Source organism: Chinchilla lanigera, unplaced genomic scaffold, assembly GCF_000276665.1.
Source record: "Chinchilla lanigera isolate Chin_1 unplaced genomic scaffold, ChiLan1.0 scaffold00034, whole genome shotgun sequence".
NCBI classification, from domain to species: domain Eukaryota; kingdom Metazoa; phylum Chordata; class Mammalia; order Rodentia; family Chinchillidae; genus Chinchilla; species Chinchilla lanigera.
Window position 1 is genome coordinate 8,082,725 of NW_004955435.1, and position 18,615 is coordinate 8,101,339.

Genomic DNA, 18,615 nt, shown 5'->3' on the forward strand with positions numbered 1-18,615 from the left:
GGGCACATGACAGAGGATAACAGTTTATGGCAGTGGAAAACAGCAAAAGCAACAAGAACGAAAGGGAAAGCACAGCTGCAAGCAGCCTCTTTCCCTCCCTTACATTGTATGCAAACTACTCACACCAGGGTGGGAGTAGCACTCACACCCATAATCCCAACATTAGAGCATGAATCAATCACAAACTCTAGAATTCCACCCATGAGTGCATGAGGCTTTGGGGGGAACATCAAGGCACAAACCATAACAATACCTGAAAGTGAAGCGTACAGTGTACAGTGATTCAGTGATGCAGTGTACAGTTTTTAATTTTACTTTTAAGCACAAAAAAGGAGAGTGTTGCAAAGATAAAGGTGAGAGCCTTAGTAAACTCTACATCCAAATCAAGACAAAGGAGAAAAAAATAGCTAAAGGATCAAGAAAAAATCTGGGCAATGTATTGCAATGAGAGAACTAAATCAATCTGTATGAGAATTAGAAAGAATAAAGCATCATAAAACAGCAAGTCAAAGCTGTAGAAAAGAGGAAAGATGATAAAGATGGAAAAACTTCTTGAGAGATCAAAGTATGCAAACATCTACAAGTTGTGTAAGATTCTGTGTGAAAATAACTGTCTAGGAATCTTCATTAAGCAGGGTGTCACACTGATGAAAACATCTAAGGAAATCTTGTCCACATACATCAGTTAGAGACACCTATTGACAAGTGATGCTAATTACAACAAACATAATTAAGAGAATAGCTCTGTTTCCTTGCAAATTTCTTTCACAAATTGATTCAGATATGTCTTTTAAAACATCTTAGCTAAGGTTAAAAGCTAGTTGTATGATTATACATGACTTTTAAATTTTTTCTGGTTTTTCTTATTATATGTAATCAATTTGATAATCCACAAGCTACTGAAAAGTGAGTCAATTATAAAATTAATGTATGTACAAAGAAAGAAACATTGGTATGATTTTTCTCTATAGGTATTTTATTTGAATTTTATAACTTTGATTCAGCATGAATGGCAATAAAGGGGTCTTCAGCCGAGTTACTAATAGAAAAGTAAGCCTTGCCATCACCAGAAACCTGGACTTTAATTCCTGTGCAGTTGCCATTGATTTTATCCCCGGAAATGACATCACAGTACGTGCCCGCTGGGAGACCAGTTTGCAAAGTTTGTGACAGAGTCCTGAAAAATACAATTTATTATTTAAATTAAATTCAGCTGTAGTAGACATAATGGAAAGAACGGTGTGCCAGAAAACTCTAAGCACTCAAAGTCTTAAGAGAAGAAAATTCAAACACCATTTTAGTGCATATGAATATATTTCTCAGGATCGAATGTGATCTTATTGAGGACGTAGCAGTTCTGTAAGTTCTATAGTCTGCGGTGAATATTACTAATGCAGGAAGGCTGAGGATTATCAGTAAATATATGTAGAAATTGGATAAAAGTATGATAACAGACATAAATATGTTAAATTTGTCTTCTTTTGACTTAAAAAAAAATTTCTAAAGATTTACATAAGATTATACCTTCAAAAACAGCTTTTTTTTCCTAAAGGTGAAAAGGAATTTGTGTATAAGAATAACCAAGCAGTTCTTGGAACTACACATTTTGGAATAAAAAGCTGTCTTTTAAAAATACATTTTAGTTTTCCCGTATAGAAAAGAAAAATTAAAGAATGAATCATGCGACCTTTCTTTTAAAATGAGATATACTGAGTTTATCAAACATGATCTTTAGTGAAATATAAATCAGTGTGAAAAGAGCTGAACAGGAGTAGAGGCTGGACCTGGACTGAGATGTATAAGGTATTTGTAACAAGGCCATCTGATTTGCCGCTATCTATGAGAGAATCATTAGACTAGAAAAGAGAAAATAATTATCACAAAGGGAAGGTCAATAATGGGAAATTTTATAACCAAAATTCAAATATCTTCTGAGAAAAATTGTAGACATTAAGATACATATATTTCTTACACATATGGTTGAAAAATTATTTGTGTCAGAGAGACAGAAAAGTAAAGAATATAAAGCAGAAGAAGACAGAGAGGAACAGCTGAGCTACAGAGCTAGGAAGAAAATGACATTCTGGTACTGAGACTTCACGTCGATGCACCTGGTGCGGCTTGGTGCATACAAAGGCCTCTACGTGAAGCAGAAGAGCCTTGTAAAATACGGGAACAAAGCAAGAGTCCGCATCGTTTCTCTTCTGTGCCTCTCAGCTGTATGTTTCCTTCATCCACAGATTATAAGAATTTTCAATTGTGATGAAAAGTCAGTGAACAGGAAAATAATGCAAGAGAAGATAAGACAATAAAATATTAACTTTACATAAGTATCTACTCACCAGTCATCATTGTTAAACACAATGAATGCTTTGTTTCCTCTTCCAAAAGCTACTTGGTTGGATCCATTTTCCCACCAGTTGGTGAAAGGCTGGCCATCAGCTACGTTTCGAAAAGCAACCATGTTCCTAAAAGCAGACTCATATAAATGGCTCGTCTACCTCGACTTGACAATTTAAAGTAAAATGCTTTACGTCAGGAAGTGCCTCGGAAAACGCATTCCCACCTTATCTGACGCCAGCGGTGTTCGCAGACCCAGCCGTTGCCGCAGGTGGTGTCGGCATTGATGGTCACTTCCTTAGTCGCTCCGTTGTTATTAGGTGGCCCGATCCAGTCGTTAACATCCTTCATTACGATAAAAAGACCTTAGAATTTACTAAGTTCTCACACTTGTATCTTCCTTCTCCTTTACATAAAATCTTATCAGTGCTATAGCTTAACATCTGCAATATCTTTCTTTTTTTAAATTTAGTTTTCATTTAGAATCCAACTTCTTGGTCTTACCATGTCTGTGGACTCCTTTTCTATAGTGCCATATTTCAAGAAAACATAATGTAAAATTCTGTGTTATTAATTTCTCTATTACCAACAGCTTCTGAATATCCTTACTCAACGCTGTCATTGAAACAGCAAGAACACTGGTGACAAGCAAAGTAGGATTAGAATATTGGCTTCTATACTAAATTTGAAATAAAATGAAACAACCTACATAAGGTCTCTCTTTTTATCAGTTTTATCATTTGTAAAGAAAAGAATATTACCTGGTCAGTAAACAAATTAAATACCACACGTGAAACTGCCTTGAATACAATAATTGCCAAATTGATATTAGTTGATATTAAACAACATTTTGGAAAAATGCACTCAGCTACCCATCCTAATTGCTGTATTAAACTGACTAAATTTCTGACATTGTGTTTGCTTTCTGACTGGCATCACTTTTAAACATATTTCTTCAAAAATTAGATGAACGTAGCTGAGGAATCAGTGTAAAATCATATCGTACAATGAACAATATATACTTAAACACATACTTGATGAATAAATATCAAGTGTAATTTCCTTATGTGAAAAAAATTGAAGACTGTCTTTACTGAAAAAGAAATATTTTGGACAACTCTAAAGCTTACTTTTCCATTCTGAAAGTTTCGGTCCCATCGGTAGCTTGACATTACTCGTGCAAATCCATATGGATGAGCGAGCATAAATCCCACAGCCACTTTATACAGTCTGAAAATTTCAAAATCCACTATAAGAATAGAGTTTTCAATTATCATTTAAGGGTAGATAAAAAAATTTGGAGAATGATATTTCCTACCTAGCATCCCAGAATGTAAGGATAGATGCTCCTCCAGCTCCGTGACCTCGTTGATTGTCGTGGTTATCCACAAAGACAAGCGCTTTGTCAGAAGGCACAAAGCCCCACCCTTCTCCCCAGTTCCTATATTAAAAATAGTATGTGCATATTATTCCTATGTATGTACAATTGCCTTAGGATATCTATACTCTGGATTTATTTCTATATAGCTTCTTCAGTTAAATTCTCTAATTAATTGATTTCCCAAAAGATTTTATAATCTATTTTGAATTATAGGATTCAGTATATTATAACATAGATGGATTTCAGAAGGATAAACATTCATATCACATTAAAGAGCATATCAAAGTGTGTTACAATCAGGCTTCAAAGCCATATTTTTGTAATATAAATATTTTAATATTTGAAATTAATTAAGTGACACCATACATGTAAATTCCAGATTTTAGGCAGTTGATCAGTACTGAATAAAATGTTAAATTCACTTTAACAATTAACTGAGTTCACAGACCAAAGGAAAACATAGTGAACTTAGAATACTTGTATATTATAGGATACAATTTCTTGGTAATCTGTTCAGTTTCTAAAATATTTGCTTTGCTATTATAAATAAAAGAGATTGTTAATTGAGAAGGGTGAAGCCTAACACTTATTAGTAATCAAAATCTTGATACCTATTCAAATAACAAGGTTTTATGAAGATAACCCATATTGGTATATGCCAAATAGATGTAAAAAGGTTCAATTCACAAATAACACTTTACTTACCTTAAGTAAGCCATCTTCTCTCCATTCCACTTGCGAATAACTGTGCCTAGTTTTGCACCGTACTTGAATTCTGTCACACGGCCATTTCCAAAGTATTCACTACTTTTAATTGCTTCACCGCCCAGATCAATTACCTAGTAGAAATATAGGGGAAAATGTCTTTTACATCAGTGTTTTAAAGTTGCATTAAAATACCTTTAAGTGAGGTATGTTACTTGAAATACTCCAAAACATTTTTCCTTGCCTCGTTTCTTTGTTTTTATAAGTACATTGCACAATATTGAAAGGAAACTTAATTCCAATGTGACACATTGCCCTGCCAAAAGATGCTTAACTGATTTATTTTTCCATATATACAAACAACAGTTCAATCAACACAGCACTTACTGTTTGACTGACATTTCTCAGTGCTCGATACTTATTAAATTATTTAATTTCCAAAGAAAATAAAACCTTCACACTTTTCTGTAGATGGGAAAATGGTTTTACAAAAGATTAATCAATTTCCTCAAAATTATACACAGCCTACAGCTGTAGAAGTGTTTCAAATAGCTATGATTTACGTAGTGAAGATTCAAAATAAGATGGATTTGTTTGAGGCAATGACAACTAAACACTCTTCTGTCTTCTGTATGGTCTCTAAAGAGACAGTAAATGGCACAGTTAAATTTTCACGCTAAAGAAAAGTTTTACCTATCCATACAACTTATTTGATAAAGAATTAGAAGTGCTATCTTTGAATAAAATTAAAAGAATACACCTCTTTGAATGATCCACTACCTTGCAGAAATCATATTTTATTAATCTGCCATTTGTTGTGTAATGAACAAAATACTCTTGTATTATACACATACGCATATATTTATGTACCTCCTGGAAAATGAAAGGTCGACTTCCTGCATAGAACCACTTTGTGTTCAGATTGTGCAATTTATCCAAAACTGCCTTGATGTCTCCGGGCCACATGTGTTTAGAAGCGTCCAGTCTGAACCCTGCTACCCCAATGTCGATGAGATGGTTCAGGTAGTCAGCTATCTTGGTACGCACGTAATCCTTCTCAAGTGCAAGATCCAGAAGACCAGTTAGACGACAGTCCCTGACCTGTTGAGGTAAATTTTTTCATTTATTCATAAAACATCATCTCTACCTGAGAATCCATTTGATTATTCAGTTATGTACATTTACATCAATGTATATTACATAATGTGTTCTTTGCAGACACTGGGGATATTTATTGATCCTTTACTGTGAACACACATGTGAAGTGATTTCTAGTGTAAAAGTAAGGAGTGCAGGAAATAAAGAAGATGAACTTTTCAGTTGTAGAGAGAATTTTTTCTTCCTACTTTTCATTATCTTTCTTTTTTCTTGTTCTTTTTTTAGTGCCTATGGGGGTGCAGAAATCTGCACTGTCCAGAATGGCAGATAAGCATTCTACTCCTTTAGAATATAACAAGTCTTAAGCTTAGTCGAAAGTATTTGAATACATTTTTCTTAGTTTTAAACAAGTAAGGCTGGTAAGTGGTTTTCTTAAGGATTCTCAACCAGTATCATACGACATTCAATAATGTACATGTAAGTAATTAAAGTCCTACAAAATTCTTGGTTGAGAGAGGACTGGAATGGGGGAAAAGAAGAATCAAATATGCATAGACACACAGTCCTTATAATGAATGGGGTCATTGTGTGTATGTAAATTGTACCAATAAACTTAAATAAAATAAAATAAAATAAAAGATAATACTACTCTTTTTTACAAATTATTTTTTAAATGTATGTTTTTAAAAATAAAAGATATATAATATCTAAAGAAAAGCTTTACCTGAGCAGCATCATTGTAGCTCTCGATGCCTCCACTTCCGGTTTTACATTTCCCATCGTTAAAGTCCCAGCCAGAGTACGGGACAGCTGGAAACTCCCTGTTGTGAGAGTTGTAGTAGCTCCCACAAGTACTGCTCGTTCCTGCTCCATTGCCTTCCCCACACATGTGATTAATTACAGCATCCACATAAATTCGGACCTGAGAAGCAAATTGACTACTTCAGTTCGACTTCAGGAAGAAATTCAGATATTATTAGATGTTAATAAATACAAATATTTCTTTGTAATTTTTCAAGTATGATTTCATACGAGACCAGAATCAAGTGTGAAAGGATTCTAGTGTGAAATAAAGAACTGCATCAAGTTTAGCCTCTTGGTTGTTACACATAAATAATATAGAGAACAGGAAATTCCCATAACCTTTAAAAAACTAAAAAAGGTCATTTATGTGGAGTTAAGAATCAATTGATAGCTGGGTGTACTGTAGAACACCTATAATCCCAGCACTCAGGAGGCTGAGGCAGGAGAATCATTTCAAATTTGAGCCCAGCCTGGGCTACAAAGTGAGCTCAAGGCCAGCCTGGACTGCATAGCGAGACCCTGTCTCAAAAAGACACACAAATAAAGAGTAACAAAAAAAAGAATCAATTGAACCTTAATAAATTGATTTTTGATATTTCAGTGGGTCATCAGGAAATAAAAGCAGTTAATTGTTGCTCTTTACTGTATTAAGCAAAAGTAAATAGCTACTTACTAATCAAAAGATGAGAAAAAAGCTAGTAATCACAAGTGTAAACAGAAATCCCATGTAAAAGTCAGCAACTATCATAACTGGAATCTCCAATTCCTATGCAGAATTACGTTGATAGGAAATACATATAGTTATAAGCATTAAAATTCATTGTTTTACTTTATAAGTAATTCTTCTGTAACCAGTGCCTCATCAGTATATATAAGTGGTATAGGTATAAATAAATTTGCAACCATTAAATACGAGGCAACAGTTCACTTTTTACTTAAAAAGCTAGGAAGAAAATTTTAAAAAAAATTAATTCCCTAGCATTCTTCTCAAAAAGAGCAAGCAATAGGGAGAGAAGTTATTTTCCTGCATAAAAATTTTAAAGGACGTTTGAATTCACTTACTCCAACATTGTTACACCTAGTCACCATGTTTCGGAATTCATCTTCATTTCCAGATCTTGAGCATAATTTGTAACTAATTGGTTGATATCTTTCCCACCAAGGTCTATAAGGGTTGTTAATGATAATATTTTCGTTGGGTGGAGAGACCTGCAAAAAACATAAATGTAATAACAATAAAATTATGGCTTTGTTTATACCACTGTGTCCTATAAAATTTAATCCATAATCTAAAATTATTGCTGAATCTTTCTATACATGGATATGTTGCTTTATAACAACTTGAAAATAATAAATGCTCAGTGGAGTTCTCCTGCTTGTATTCTGAAACAAAACTGAACAAAATCTTGTCAGCAACACTAAATTTTCTCTTTCTTAGAGACAGAGTATTTTATTCAAGTCAAACATTTTTCCAAACCACTGAGACTGATTACAATATTATGTACTATAAGCTCACTACGCTGCAATACATGCTGTGAGCAATCCTTACCTGAACACCTCCAAATCCCTTCGGAGCTAAGTAGCGTTCACATTCCGCAGCAATATCGGCCCAGCGCCACTCAAACAGATGGACGATAGCTGTGCGTCCCTGCCATGTATGAGGGTTGTACTGAGCCCAGCAGAGCCCAACGGCCGAAAGCAACAGGAAGAACTTCATTTTGCCGTGAAGTTGTCAGGGTTCTTTCTAGCAAGTACTTATATTCCTGCAAAACATCACATCATATGAAGCCAATATTGACATGAATAAATGTTTAAAGAACAAATTGCTTGTTCATTACCTTGAAAACATTATCAATCATAATATTAGCTCAACAGCTGAAGAAAATTCCTAGAATCTCTCACCAAAATAATCAAAATGGTGTTTTAGAACTTAGCGATTTTTCTAATGAAAGACTATTAACCTTTTCAAACGTCTGGCATTTGATATATACAAACAGTGCTTGCTCACGTGTTGTTTAAATAGTAATTGTGATGTCCTTCGCTAAGTGGGAAAATGACAGCGAACACCAGCTGAATTCATTCTTAAACATAGTTTCCCTATCCAGCTTGAAGCGATTGCAGTCCTGTAACTGGTTTTCTCTCCTTGACTTCAAGTTACCTTCTTTTTTAAAATTTCATTTATTTCTTTGAGTCAGCAGTACACATTGCTTACGTTCTCTTTTTTTGTGTGTGTGATGGGGATTGAACCCACGGCCTTGTGCCTGCAAGGCAAGAGCTCTACCACTGAGGCACACCCTCAGCATAATGGTTACATTTGATGTAGCAGCCTGGTGCATGTGCATAATGCATTTCAGTTCTTTTCTTTGTTCCTATTCCTCCACCCCCGTTTTAGTTTTTTCCAGCATCAGAGTCACTTATTTATATTATAAAACTTATAATGTTAATTATCATATATACAGGTTAAAAACCATGTTAAGAGGTCAAAGATTACATAACACATATAAAACAATTGTATTAAGTAAAGGTACACTTATAAATATATTGTTCATACTGGCTTACAACAACTTTTTTCCCCCTTTCTTTTCTTTGCTATTATCTGTCTTTTATTTTGTTGTTTATATATATTTAGCTTTTCATATAAAAATCCATGCAATATTTAAGTCTGTGTGCTTGAGTTACTTCACCTAACTTTATAGCCTCAAGGGGCATCCATTTTTCTACAAATGACTGAAGTTTATCATTCTTCATGGCCTAGTAGTATTTTATTATTTAGAAAAAGCACACTTTTTCATTCCTTCATCTGTTGATGGACATGTAGGCTATTCCCAAGATTTAGCTATTATTAATTGTGCTATTATAAACACAGGTATGTACATATCACTGTGGTATGATGTCTTTAACTCTTTTTTGGTAGATACCAAGAAGAGGAATAGCAGGATCAAATGCAATTTCTACTTTGACTTGTTTGAGGAATTTCCATAGTGGGTGTATCAGTTTACAGTCCCACCAACCATGAAGTACTTCTTTCTCCTCACAACCTCACCAGTGTTTGTTATTGGTTGATATCTTGATGGTAAAGTCATTCTTTCTGGAGTGAGATTAAATCTCACTGTTTTTTTTTTAATTTGCACTTTTTGAATGGCCAGCAACATTGAACACTTTTTCATATATTAATTAACTGTTTGTATTTTTTCATCTGAGAAATATTCATTTCAGATGTCCATTTTAATAGGCTCATTAAATGGGATGTCTAATTTTATTTGTAGTTTTTTTTTTTTTTTTGGTTTTTCTCCGGTGCCGGGAACTGAACTCATGACCTTGCGCTTGCAAGGCAGGCGCTTTGCCACTGAGCTAAATCCCCAGCCCCTTATTTGTAGTTCTTTATATAATCAAGATAGTAGTCCTTGATCTGAGGAGTACCTGGCAAATTTTTTCCCATTCTGTGGGTTGTATCTTCACTCTGTTGATGGTTTCTTTTGCTATACAGAGCTTTTAAATTTTTTGTAATCCCATTTGTTGATTCTTGTATTATTTCTTGTGCAACTAGAGTGTTTTTCAGGAAGGCTTTGCCTTCTTTTCTATGCCTATGGGTCCTAGCTCCCAATACTTGTTTGTCTTTGAATGTGGGAATTCCCAATCTGTGCTCACCCAATAGTACACTTTGACTCTCTTGTCTCAGGGGTGTGGAGATAGCCCGACCTGTTTGCATGACTCTTAGCTGATGTTCTTATAGACCTGACATTTAAGAAGAAAGACTTCATACAATTAGTAGATTACTTCCTCCTTTGGATACCATTAAAACCCCATTAAGATAGTGAATCTGTTAACAAAGTGGGGTTACAATGTATCTCTACACAAGGTCCAGATTTCTGAACAAAAAGGTTCATACTGTACCTGGAGTATATTTTAACAACAGGACAGAGACAACTGTTCTCAAGGAGAACAGGGATGATTTGCTGACTGGTTTCTCTGAAGCCTGAAGAGGAGCTGAGGGTTTTCTTGTGAAGGACTGGTTTCTGCAACATTTGGATACCCCACTTTAGAATAATAGTCAAATTGTGAGATTAGGCAACTCAGAGACAAAAAACTGATCACTTGGAATGGATCCTATCCTCTCAGGAAGACTTCTCTGCTCTGAAATGGGCCCTGGTGCAGGCGTTGGCATTAGTAATCCTGGACCTAATGTTCTTTTTTCCTATTGAGAAACAAAGAATAGCAGCTGGAGTACTAACCCCGCATCTGAGTGAGGAAACCCAGCCAGGCACCTACTTGTCCAAATAACCAAATGGGGTAGGGGGAACAGGGCTGGTCCAACTACCTATTAGAAATAGCTGTGATGACATTCTTAATCCTGGAAGCCTCTAAGTTAATGTTGAGGTAAGTTTCCAGTCCTAACCCACACCAGGTTAATGCTCCTGTACAACCCAAGGGACATGTGTAGATGACTGGAGAAATATCCAAGCTTCCTTATCAAAAACCCAAACACCTCTCTCCAGTCTTGCATAGTTCCAAACTTGGTTACCCTTCTCCCAACTAACCCACAGCACAGCATGAGTGTGAACAAACCATTGCCCAGAATTATGCCAGCTGCACCAGTCTGAGTGATCACTCATTGGCAGAGATGGCAACAACAGGGTTCACTGATGGGAGTAGTCTCATAAAGGATGGCATTAGTGGGGCAGAGTATGCCATAGCAGTTTAACCCAAGTCACTGAGGGTGGTTTCCTCCTGGGACCTTGTTCCAGAAGGTAGGACTTATTGCCCTTACTCAGGCTCTTTAACTTACTCAAGGAAAGAGGTTCAATATGCATACAGTGGATATATATTTATAATCCAAGTATGCCTTTTGGATTTTACAAGCACAGATTCACAGACTGCCATCTGGAAAAAAGTGGACTTTTAACTAACTGCAAGTCACTAATAAAACATGTACCAATGGTCTTTAACTTTCTCGAGGTACTAAATATCACAAATGAGGTAGCAATTGTCCATTGCTGGGGACATAAAGCCTGCTTGGACCAACTCCCATGGTAATTCAAAGGCAGTTTTGGCTGCCAAACTGGCTGCCCTCCAAAATAACCCAGGCCCACAGTAACTGTCCCCATGGTCCCATTCCAAATTCTTGATTTGGACCCTGGTGTGCTACAGAGAACTTCAAATGATTCCTGATGAGGGAGGAGTCCACAATGGCCAATGGTGGCATGTGGGATGTGTGCAGAAATATCAGAGGCTGTGCTTGCTACAGTGAGCACAATGGGTAGTCATTAAGCTGGTATCATGTAGATGGTATCAGTGCTATGGCATTTAAGCTCTTTTTATGGCCTAGAGTCTAATCATTGTAACCTAGGTCTATAAGGTGTGCTATCTCTGTGCCCTCCATAATTCAAGATCCATATACCTCCATGGCCTCAACTAATACAGTGGCAAGGGAACACCTCTGCAGAAGATTGGCTGTTGGGAGAAGCTGGAGCTGGAAATTTGTCATAGATGTGAGGGCAGGACAGTACCAAGAGTGCCTCGAGCAGTCAAGCTACCTTATTCTGGAGAAAAACATCCTGCCTGGACAATTTCAGTCATTAGTCACTAGGCAACATTACCTCTTGTGATACTAACCTTGCAAGAGTATTAGTAAGTGCCCCTATTGTTGTTGTGTAGGTCTTCTTGCTTATCAGGTAAAGGGTCAACTCCACCTGACTCCAGCTTTTGTCTCTTGTCTTTATTTTCTAAATCCCCTTACTTTTTTCTCCTGGGAACAACGGAGAGACCACCGAACCCTACAACTGGCAAATAAATTTCACCCACACGCTTCTGTGTAAAAGGTATACACATCTCTTGGTGTGCATAACTACCTCTCCTGCATTAGAGTCATTCCCATCAGGTCAGAACGAGCCTTGAAGGTAGTAAACACTCTTTCTAAGGTTTGAACCTCATAGGTTCATCCAGAGTGATAATGGGCCCTTCTTCACAGGCCAAGTTACACAGGGAGTTGTCAAACCCTGAGAACCAAATGTCACCTCCAAACTGCCTGGAAGCTCCAGTCCTAAGCGAATGTTGAATGAACCAATCAAACCCTCAGGTAGACCTTAGTCAAGCTATCTCAGCAACCCCACATAAATGACTAGATGCCCTTCAATTGCCTTAATGGGGCTTTTGGGCTGCCCCTAAATCCAAATTTACTCTTAGCCCATTTAGATGCTTTATGGAAGACCTTTCCTGGCATCTGATCTACTTACTGATACCAATATTTCCTAGCTCCTCCAACCCACCTGGAAACCTTCTATTAGATCCTCCAGCAATATAAAAAAAAATTTGTCCATTCCAAGGGAATAAAAGCAGTTATCAGCTCAAGGTCTGCCCTTGTGACCAGGTTCAAATCAAGACCTGGAACCAACTCACCTGAAAATGGAAAGGATCTTACAAAACTTTCTTAACCGTGCTCTCTGTCATCTTGATGCAGAGACTGTATAGTCAGATTCACTTCTCCAGGGTAAATCCCAAGCCATCTAGGGTTCTAGAAATCAAAGAAGAGAGAACACAAAGTTTGTACACCTGCAAAGCAGTGGATAGACTAATTATTTTTTAAAAAAAGAAAATACGAACCAATCTGCTTAGTCAGATAGGTAATCCATTTTGTTCCTTCTAAATAAAGGAAAAATCAGCACAATTTTGGAAAGAGGGACCCTCCTTTCATGTCTTGTTTAGCTAGTTTTGCTACTTTCTTGATTGGCATGACTTACTCTTGAGAACCTTGCCCCAAGGTATAAAATTAGCTCTTTAGGCTTATTCTTACTTTGGGGAGAACCCTATTTGCAGACTCAAGGATTAGCTTTAGGGGTGATAAGAGCAGGGATTACTTACATCCAACCTTAGACCTAGCCCATGTCCTATTAAATTCTACTAACCCCAACTTAGCCTAGAACTGTTGGCTCTATCTTTCCCTGTCTTCCAGCCAGTATACTTCTGTACTTGTCCCAACTTGACTTTTGGCTACTAAAAAGATGATGTATCACCCTACTTATCAAAGGGGCCTCTCTTGCAGAAACTGCCCTTAGATATCCCTTTTGATTTTGGGTCAATAAAACAACTGTATAACCTCAACAGAGAGGGCTACTTTCCTCTTTAGAGACTATTAAAGTAGACTTACTCAGTTTCTTGCACACAACTACCCATTTCTGCACTAGTATGCATTTGCACATTCCTTAAATTCCAGGCATCACTTTGTATAAAGAAGAGTTAAGCCCATGAATGACGTCGAGATTTGGGCACATTAGAAGGCTCAATTTGTAAGCCAATCCTAAAATGAAACCCTTTATTGAATCATGCCAATATCTGGGTAAAATTGGTGCATTTGGTGCTCTAAAAACTTGGTGCATTTCTCATGGAAGTCATCTTTATACACATAAGGGTTAAGAAACAGGGGTTCAGGATATTATCAGGAGAGGCCCTTTGACTGTGTTTCTATGGGAAGATTGCACTCAGTCCATCACCAGTGACTGTTCGCTGGTGTCTACTTTTGAAAATTCAACCAACAAGTGTTAGTGGATGCCAAAAGAAAGGATATACACTAGGAAAATAGAACTACCAAACTACCCCAGAAACTTCCTAGTGATGACCCTTTCAGCTTTTGACTGGCATTTCATTGGCAGGGACTTTGGTAAAATGAGAACAATGAGCTCACTCACATGATTGTTATCGAAAATAATTTCTGTGTAGAGACACTGAGATTTTGCTTCGTGTGTCCACCAATTTCTACTTGTGTCTTCCAGCAAACTGGACAGGACATGACCTTTGTTTTTCTGGCTCCAGAGATCAGTACAGCACCTAATAATAAATCCTTTCTGTTACCTTAGCTACCAGGACAAGTGAGCCATAGAACTCATTCCTGCCTGACTAAGTCTGGGCATACCACCTGGAGCAGGCATAGCAGTAGGAGAACTGAGCATATACCTCCCCTCTTACCAAAAGACAGCCTAGATACAATCACCTACAGCACCGTCAGACAGCCTAAGCAGTGGTGGCTAATTGATTACTTATCAGCTTGAGTGGGAATGCCCAGCTGAACTGAGTCAGTGCGGTTTTGGGTGTGAAAAACCCACTTTTGCTGGAATGGTGTAAAATAAGAATCTGCCAGAGAGCCTAGATGAAGTCACCTAGAGCATTGTCAGTTTCCAAAATCAAATAGATTCACTGGTAGTGATGACTCCAAAAAACATAGGGGACTAGATCTCCTAACCACTGAAAAGGGGTCTTTTGATTGTTTCTGGAAGAATGTTGTTTCTATGTCAGTCAGTCTGGAATAGTGAGAGATACAGCATAAAAAGTAGCTGACTGCACTTCTAGGATTCATAAGGAACTGAGTCATGGCAACCTGGCCAAAAATTTGGACTTTGGAATCCTGGTTACTTCCTTTGATGAGGCCTTACTGATGCTTCTGTTGTAGAGTTTGCAAGTGACAGGTTTAACACAGGACACAGAAATTTATAAGATTAGCTCACAATATCTGCCCACGTGTGCGGAGCGACTGAAGCTGGAGGTCGATTACATAAGTGGCCAGAGCAAGCCAGCCTCAAATACACCAAGCAGCTGCGGCAAGTCACATACATAGGCTGCTCTAGTCTCAGGCACACTGGAACACTGGGCCCCAGAGGCAAGCCACGTGGGTGAACTCTTACGTGGATGGGTTTCATGTGATACTGAACCTCCCAGGTGTATAAATAAATACGCTGCAGCTGTTGGGGCCCTCCCTCCTTCTCACCTCTTCCTTCTTCTTCCTTATGTCTCCAATCAGGAGAGAGGGCTCCAAGTGGCCTCACTTCTCTGTATTCTAACTCGAGTGTTTTTTTTCTCTATCCTCTCACCATCATCAACTGGGGAACTTGGAAAGCTGTGTGGCACCCAGCACCTACAATGTGAAATGTAAAGGAGTGCAAGAGATCTGTTCATGTACTAGAAAACTGGAGAATCAAGCTGAAGGCCTGGACCCTGGTGATGCCCTGTGTGAGTCTATCAGGAGAACAAGGCATCTGTGACAGAAGAGTGCAGAGTTCTACTGGAAAGCCTAAGGTCCAGTGCTGGAGATGAGAGACTGTGCTGGAAGCTGAAAAGCCAGTGGTGGGAGCTGAAGAAGCTGGAGAATCTGCACCAAGAGCCAGGAGATGACCCCTGAGTTGAAGGCAAAGATAGGAGCTTCTCTAAGGAGAACAGGCACCCTCTTTGGTGAAGGCAAGGAAAGGAACTTGGCTGGAGCTCCTTGGAGGAAAATCAGCTGTAACAAAGCTCTGCCAGGGAAAATCAGCTGAACTCCTTCCCTCCGTTCTCCTTTTATACCATTCCAACAAAAGTGGGTTTCCACGCCCAGCCCCATGCTGACTCAGTTCAGCTGGGCATTCCCATTCAAATAGACAATTAATCGATTAACCACTACAGCTTCTTATTGCCTTACTATGAGCGCCAGGCATACTTAATCTTTTGGTCAAATTTGTTTGTTTTCATTTCACAGCTGTTAAACTAGAGATGATAATCTGAGCCAAGGACAAAAACGCACCTTTGAATTTAGAGCATGTCAACGAATCCTCAGAGGAAGAGGAGAGCTCCTTTAGCAGACTAGCTTAGGCAAGGTGAGAGTTCTATGGCCTCTCCACAGGCAGCGTCTGGCTTCTATGCAGCAGGAAGCAGCCATGGAAGATGGAGCCTCCACTCTCAGCACCTCTGACACAGACCAGGTCTCTCAGGGGAGAATAATATAAAAAGTGCAATAGGGGCGGATGTGCCCCTGCCCTCCACTCCCCTTAACCCCAGCAATTCCTCACGACTACCCTCTACCTTTATCCTAAGATTTACTACCCAGAGGCAGAGATACTAAACAAAACAAAAACAAAGACTCCTGAACATCCCCTTGGAAAGTGCCAAAATCCCAAAGCAGGATGGATGTGTGCCAAATTGCCAAGATGACCCGCCGTACGTTTTCTTTATTTGGTGCTCATTGAAGATTCATGCATATGGCTTTCATAAATCCAATTATAGCAGAGTGAATTTGGGGAATGGACATGTGTGGTAGATACAGTTGAGATTACTCAGAACCCTGTCAATCATGTTTTCTAGCATGCTCTGGAAGACCCAAGGAGAGGCACCCTGGAGCCAGTACAAAATTTTAAATACTTAAACCCAGTGTATTCAGCACGTGAGCCAATTTCCTCTCTGCTGGAAAGAGCCTGCTCTTGTCAATCATATCATCATCTGGTTAAAACTTCGGTGCTTTTGCGTTACCATCACAGGCCACATCCAATTCTTTACCCCACACAAGAGCCTAGGCACCCATCACAGACCCTGTCACCCCTGGTAACAACAGCACTTACTGTGGGAAAGAGAATTCATGTTTTTCTGGTGTGTTGATCACTTTGGCTGGAATAAACTGTTCTAGCACTTATTGTGTTCCAACTTGACTTTTGCACTGACAATTTTAAACTAACCTTGAAGGCTCAGTTTTGACATGTAAGTGAGTGTCTCTCATCAATCAGGACAAATTAAACACAGATTTTTTTTTCATTCTAGAGGAGAGAAATAAACAGGTTTTCAGGCAAAATTAGATCTTTTATTCATTTGGGAGTGTCTTGTCAAGGTCTTTGCTCTGCTATACAAAAAAAATTAAGAAGGACATCCAAAAGTAACACCAAGATCAAAGACTTATTTGAGAGAGAGAAGAAAAGCTATACTCCCTGGAATGGGAGTATGACTGTGAGAAGATTAAGAGCCTCAGGGGTCATCGTGGTGCTGGTTTTAAACTTTAAAGTTGGGGATGGGATTGACGAGTTGGTCTGGGTTATGACTTTTGCCAGTGAGAAGTTTGGTTCATCCTCATTGTTGGTTCAGTGGAACTTTTGACCCATTAGGGACCTTGAAGGAACTGTCATGGTGTCCAAAGCCTAAGGGAGGTGTATGTAAATCTACACAGCCAGTGACACGGCCCCTGGGCTGGGGTTGGACAAAGATTACAGAAGACTGCGGGTGCCCACTTAGGCATTTATTGTTTATAAGCTAAGTTACCTGGTAAGGTTTTTCCATTTTATTTACACCTCAGCATCCTGGTCTTTGGCTAATATTTAACACAGGAAGTGAATCTAGTCCACAAGAGCTGGCTTCAAGGGAGACATTTACTTCTTCCCTCAACTATTTCCTTCTTCACCTTACACTTCAGATCCAGCCCAGGAAGCAGACTTTAAGTCAGTCTCTCTCTTGTTTCTCCAGCTTTTTCATCAGCTACCTCCTCCTTTAGTACAAAAGATGCAATTACTATAAACAGCTAAACCAGACAGAAACTTTATAGGCAGACAGACAGGCCTGGGCCCTTGAGAAAGTCAGTGCAGAAGATGAGAGCATATTACAACTGTGCCTGGAGGTGCTTCTGTCAAAGGCCAGACCTGAAGATAAAGGTAAAATCACCAGGTTTACAGGCCTCTCCAAAGCATAAGCAGTAACTTGAAGATTATACTAGAGTTGGTATCACTTGGTCCAGTAAAGTCTAGATAGAGATTTCAGTCACCCGGGTGGGTGCCAGAACCTCTGGACCCATCCCTTTCTAAAAATATCTGTTTTTTCTATGTATCCTCAAGATGTCACCTGCTTCCCTAATGGATTAATATTCCCTAAGCAGCTACACTTATAATTTTATTGGTTGATCATAGTTTTTACCCATATTGTACCCACCTCATGATTTTGCATTATAAAGTATTCTCAGAGAAGTGGGAACTGTGGCAGTGCACTTTTGGGGATTGTCTCTCAGGAGCTAATTATTTCAATAAATTTTTCTTATTCTTAACCTCTGTTGTTCCTTAGAATTTATTTTTCAATTCCAGGGAACACAAACTTGGCATACCCGACTTCCAGAAGCTTGGGAGTTATAATTTTTCCCCTGTATCATTTGGGGGTCCCACCGAAATAATTGGAAGGAGATAAGAGTTTGCTTTTGTTTCATGGATTCTGGGTCCTGACTAATTTAGCTAATCAGAATTTGTCGTCCTTGTTCGTCAGTTGCTTATGCCTTGTCTTTTGTTAAAATGATGGTAAATTTACATTGAGAGCATGGGAATATTATGATTTTTTTGATGGAATATTTTAGTTTTGCAGCCAAGGTCTTGTATTTCCATTTTGTGTATGCTGCATGGGGACTTACTAGTTGCTGAATTTACTGATAGTCATTGCCTTCTTGTTTGACTTGTTTTGATTGTTGTAGTTTATTGTTTTATTTTAGACAATGCCACTAGGAAAAAGTACTGTTAGTGTGCCCCCTA

At 38.3% G+C, this 18,615-nt stretch overlaps 1 protein-coding gene across 3 annotated transcripts; it reads right to left on the reverse strand.

The window, feature by feature from the left end:
• Positions 1 to 987: 987 nt before the first annotated feature.
• Positions 988 to 8,045, reverse strand: LOC102013443 (pancreatic alpha-amylase). 3 transcript variants are annotated; one of them, XM_005388817.1, is made up of 10 exons: positions 7,878 to 8,045; positions 7,391 to 7,537; positions 6,249 to 6,446; positions 5,459 to 5,527; positions 4,427 to 4,560; positions 3,659 to 3,781; positions 3,471 to 3,570; positions 2,567 to 2,685; positions 2,343 to 2,468; positions 988 to 1,177 (listed from the first exon to the last, which is right to left on the reverse strand). In XM_005388817.1, the coding sequence occupies exons 1-10, from the start codon at positions 8,043 to 8,045 to the stop codon at positions 988 to 990; spliced, it is 1,374 nt and encodes a 457-aa protein (XP_005388874.1). The 3 variants fall into 3 exon arrangements, with proteins under 3 accessions (XP_005388874.1, XP_005388873.1, XP_005388875.1); XM_005388816.1 differs by having other exon boundaries at positions 5,297 to 5,527; XM_005388818.1 differs by lacking the exon at positions 5,459 to 5,527.
• Between the last annotated feature and the right edge of the window lie 10,570 nt (positions 8,046 to 18,615).

Bases quoted from the DNA above. Each gene is read 5' to 3' on its own strand.
- LOC102013443 (XM_005388816.1), bottom strand. From the start codon at position 8,045: ATGAAGTTCTTCCTGTTGCTTTCGGCCGTTGGGCTCTGCTGGGCTCAG. The intron at 6,447-7,390 runs GTAAGTGAATTC...TTTGCTTCTCAG, and splicing joins CTAGGTGTAACAATGTTGGA to GTCCGAATTTATGTGGATGC. The intron at 1,178-2,342 runs GTGAGTAGATAC...TGTATTTTTCAG, and splicing joins GTGTTTAACAATGATGACTG to GACTCTGTCACAAACTTTGC.